This window comes from Charadrius vociferus, unplaced genomic scaffold, assembly GCF_000708025.1.
Source record: "Charadrius vociferus isolate BGI_N301 unplaced genomic scaffold, ASM70802v2 scaffold99, whole genome shotgun sequence".
In the NCBI taxonomy this organism is placed as follows: Eukaryota; Metazoa; Chordata; class Aves; order Charadriiformes; family Charadriidae; genus Charadrius; species Charadrius vociferus.
This window is the reverse complement of record NW_009649847.1, coordinates 11601-16414: the sequence shown is the minus strand read 5'-3', so window position 1 is coordinate 16414 and position 4814 is coordinate 11601. Positions and strand designations below refer to the sequence as shown.

The window sequence follows — 4814 nt, the reverse complement described above, 5'->3', positions numbered from 1 at the left end:
GCAACCAGCTGATCACCACACCACTGAGGCTCACACAGAGTAAAATTCACGCCTAGACCGACTGTACACACAACCCAACTCCACCAACCTCCCAATCATCACCCTCTTAGATAATCAACTCCTATAGCTTTCGGGGATTGGTGGAAAGACAAGGATTCGAATTACGCAACCATCTCCGCTGGCGTGACCACGCAGCACGCCATTGGCTGGCCTAGTCCACCAATAAGCACTGAAGTGTTAGATTCAAATTGAGACGGGCGCGGAATCGCGTGGTTGCTTTGTGAGAAGAACAAGTGCTGTTGCTGTCTCCGTTTGCTATGGCTAATAAGCAGATCTACTATTCCGACAAGTATTTCGATGAGCAGTACGAGTATCGGTGCGAGACCGGGAGGGCTGGGCTGGGCTGGGCTGGCTGAAAGCCTTAGAAAGGGGCCTCTGTCGCCAGAGGGAAAGATATGATTTGGGAAAAGATATGAGGGGAGGGAAAGATATGATTTGGGTGGGTGCCTCTTTCTCGGACTGTGAGGTGACTTTAGGAGAGGGGGGGGGGGATTGGGCGATTCAGTTGCTGGGTTTGGTCTGCCTTGTCTCCTTTCTGGAGTTATCTCTAGTAAGCGGGTAATGCCAGCTCCAGTCAGAGGGCATTGAAGGAAGCGGTGGGGATGAAGCCTGCTAGGTTTCCCTGGCGCAGTGGCTGTGGCAGAGATAAACGCTGCTGAGTGGAGGGCAGCGCTGCTGGATGGTATGAGCTCGACCTTGAGACCTAGATAGCCTTCTATGTGTCCGTTTAAAACTATGCTGTAGCACTAATTCTGTGGGGGTTTGGGGTTTTTTGGTTCTGTTCTGAATTGTAACTGATGCTAGCAGGAGTGACTTCTAAAAGTGCAAAGTCTGTATTTTTCTAATCATGTTACTGCTGATATGATAGTTGATTGCCATGAATGTACTTATGTACCACAAGTACTGTGATTAGAGCACGCAGGGGACTGAATCTTCTGTTTTAGGCAGTAAGTTGAAGATTTCAGTGTACAGTTGCATTAAAGATGTAATGTTTGGTAGGCAAAGTGAATTTAAAATTGCTTTTTTGAACTGATGCCTCATAATCCAATTAGTATCCATTAATACCGTAGGCTTTTTTCTAGGAGCTTTTTGATATTCATAACTGAACTTGCGTATTGTCTTTCAGTATAGAGCTGTGCAAGTTTTCTAGTGTACGCTAAGATAGGCACCGGGGGTGTATGTGTAATATGAGTTTAATAATTAAACTTCTACAGACATGTGATGCTGCCGAGAGAACTTTCAAAGCAAGTACCAAAAACTCATCTAATGTCTGAAGAGGAATGGAGGCAACTTGGTGTTCAGCAAAGCCTTGGCTGGGTGCATTACATGATCCATGAGCCAGGTAAGCACACCTAAACAAAACAAGATGAACAAAGGAATCTAAAATACCACCTCTCTGGTGCTTGAAACTGAAGCTCAGTGTGTAATTACTTTCCTCTAGAATCCAATTGGAGTTTACTGCTAAATGTTTAGACTCTTCTTTATCTGCCTGCTATTTTTACCAACGTAAGTGGTGTAGCAACCTTTATTCTAAACCTTCACCCCTCTGTCTCAGAACTGGATGTGCAAGATACCTTCTAGGTATCTGCAGTCTCTTAACAGACAAAGCACACTAGATTTGAATACATTCCTATCTCTGCCTATAAAAAGAAGTTTTGGTGAGATCTTGAGTTATGTTAGTATCTCAGTGCCTCAAACTTGATGTAGCAGCACATCTTTGTATAATGAAATTGACATACCTACCTCATACAAAAACCTAATAGATGCTCACCTAGATGAGGTCCTGTATCAGTGCTATGAAAAAATCTGTTAAAAGCTACACTGAAGCCAGGGTCTTTTCAGTTACTGAGCTGTGATGCTCTAAAACTTCACTAAGTATAAAATACTGAGAATAACCATTCTAAATACCTTTTTAGTCAGTCTTGTCAATGGTGGTGTAACTGGTGAAGGATGAATTGGTTAGTCCCATGGAGTTCCAAGCTTCCAAAGAACCAGAAGTAGTAATTAGCCTAATCCTTCAGTGTTTGTCTTATCTGGACACCTTTGATACTTTCAATGTATTGCTTCAGGCTTTTTTTGAAGGTACTTATGATTAAGTTAATGCAGTCAACTTAGGTTGCTGATAACTAAAGTGGCTTTTGATGCTTGTCAGTACATACTGGACCAGGATAGAATCACCACTTCATTAGAGTAAGTTACAATGATAAAGTTCATCAAATAGCCCAGTGTAGAGACAGAACTTCTGCTGGTTTAGGAGGGGGTGTTGGGTTGTGGGTTTTGGGGGGTTTGTGGTGGGTTGTGTGTGTATTTATTGTTTGTTTGGTTTTTTGTTTTATTAGTACTTCCTTAAGCTTATGAAACTGCCAACTTTTGTTATTAAACTTTCAAAAGCATCCATGGTTACTACAAAGTTGATCTGGAAATACTATACACAGAGACCTTCCTGTGGGCTTGATCTCTTAGTCTGCTTTTTATCTGGCAGGAGGCTTCAATTATTGTTCAAGCTCTTTTAAATCAAAGAAGTATCTGTAATCAGGACTTGAGTGACAGGCTGATGCTTTGTTCACTTTTATTTTCAGAGCCACATATTCTTCTCTTCAGAAGACCTCTTCCAAAGGATGAGCGAAAATGAACTGCTTTTTAGAAATCTCCTAAATCTTCTGGAGCTTTACATGTATGAGTGTATATAAGTTGATAGTATTCAGTGAATACTTGAAAGTATACAAAACGTACATCGATGCCTGTGCATGAGCTGTATTATTTACAGCAACAAAGCTCAGTCAAATGCAATTCCAAGTAGGCTGCAATTATATTAAAAGATTAATGAAGTTATCTTTAATGTAATTGCCTATTTGACTTTTCATTTAATTTGTTTAAGTTTATATATTGCATGTTCTGACTAGATAATCACTTGTTACCCTTATTGAATAACTTTCACATTTATCTTTTCTACTAAACAGTTTAGCCTGTTCAAATCCAATGGCTGCACCTGTTCAGTAGTAGGCATAAAGGAATAAACTTTTAATGTTCCATAAAATCTGAATGTCCTAATTAACCAGACAAAACTAATATTCTTGTCTAACATGTTAGAAGGGGTATCCACTGGGGGGGGGAATTAACTTGGCAAAGCTACTGTGTTTCTGTGCAGGAATTGTTTTACCCTGCTATTGTGACTTCAGTTGGGATAGAGTTAGCTTTCTTACTAGCAGCTGGTATAGTGCTATGTTTTGGATTTGGGATGGGAATAGTGTGATAATGCACTGGCGTTTTTAGTTGTTGCTAAGCAATCAAGGCCTTTTCTGCTCATAGTGCCCTGCCCGGGGGAGGGGGCACAAGAAGTTGGGAGGAGATACAGCTGGGACAGCTGACCAACTGACCAAAGGCATAGTCCATGCCATGTGATGTCATGCTCAGCATGTAAAGCTGGGGGAAGAAGGAGGGGGCGTTTAGAGTCATGGTGTTTTATCTTCCCAAATAACCATTAAGCAGGGCTCCATCATGCATTCCTGGAGAAGACTAAACACCTGCCTGCTGATGGGAAGCAGTGAATGAATTCCTTGTTTTGCTTTGCTTGTGTCTGCGGCTTTTGCTTTACTTATTAAACTGTCTTTATTTCAACCCATGAGTTTTTCCTCACTTCTACTCTTCTGATTCTCTTCCCCCATCCCACCAGGGGGGAGTTGAGTGAGCAGCTGTGTGATTATAGCTGCAGGCTGGGGTTAAACCATAACACCTGCAGTCCTATGTTTCTGACCCTTATTTGAGTTACTCTTATAAAAAATATAAAGTTAAAAGTAAATCGAGCAAATTTTGCAACTATCTCTGACTAGTTCCCAAATAGCAGCTAAGTAATCTGAAAAGAAAGGTGGCAGTGATAGGTAATACTCGGACTAGCCTCTGAGAACCTGAAACTACTGGACTCTAGAGTTGATGCTGGTTGTAATGCGATTACTTATCCTGCAGTGACTTAAGCTATCTCTAGGGTTTAAACTTGTCCTAAGGTGTTTAGTATACTAAAAACTTCATTGAGCTTTTTAACACTTAAGTTGTTTTAGTAGTACTAATTTATCTTTCTGCCCCAACCTTTAAGTTGGGTTTTAGTCTGCACTTCTTGTCTTGTTGGTTTGTTGTGGGGTTTTTTGTTTTGTTTTTTTTTTCTTTTCCTCCTAAAAAGCTAGCTTGTATTCTTTCTGGGTGTGGACAGCAGTGGTTTAGAAGTGTGGTCAAAGTAAACAGTGCTTTCCATCTAACAAACCTTGCTGGTAACAGAACAGTACATATTCAATTTCTTTAAGCCTAAAAGGCCATAGCTAATACAGTAAATCTCTAATCAGTCCTTATTTAGAAAGTTGTGTGTCAGCATAGATGAGCAAGTATATGGACTCAATATAACAAACAAGTTCAGGGGTGATTAGTTGCTGCAAACTGGTCCCTGTGGTGGTAGCCCTGCAATTAGATTATTTTTTTTTTTTATAGTGCCTCAGTATAACTTGTTTGAATACAGTCTACAATATCACTGATACTGTAAAGGTGATATGGTGCCAGAGAGAGGTAAATGATGTTGTGGAATAACTAGAATGCTGTTTTGATCAGGTTAGAACAGAAAAGTGGCTCACTGCTATAAGAGAGAACACAGCCAGTTGCAGTTTATGTACCGTTTTAGGTTATACAACTTGTTCTTTCACCAAACCATGTCAGATAAGCTGGACTACAGTAAATCACAACAAAGAGTGGTAACATGCGTTACTTCAGAT

The 4814-nt window shown here is 40.6% G+C and overlaps 1 protein-coding gene across 1 annotated transcript; it reads left to right on the top strand.

Annotated features, from left to right (window-relative positions):
• Positions 1-317: 317 nt before the first annotated feature.
• LOC104291669 (cyclin-dependent kinases regulatory subunit 2) lies at positions 318-2692 on the top strand. Its single transcript, XM_009890930.1, has 3 exons — positions 318-376; positions 1275-1402; positions 2640-2692. Exons 1-3 carry the CDS (start codon positions 318-320, stop codon positions 2690-2692), a joined length of 240 nt encoding a protein of 79 aa, XP_009889232.1.
• Positions 2693-4814: the final 2122 nt, after the last annotated feature.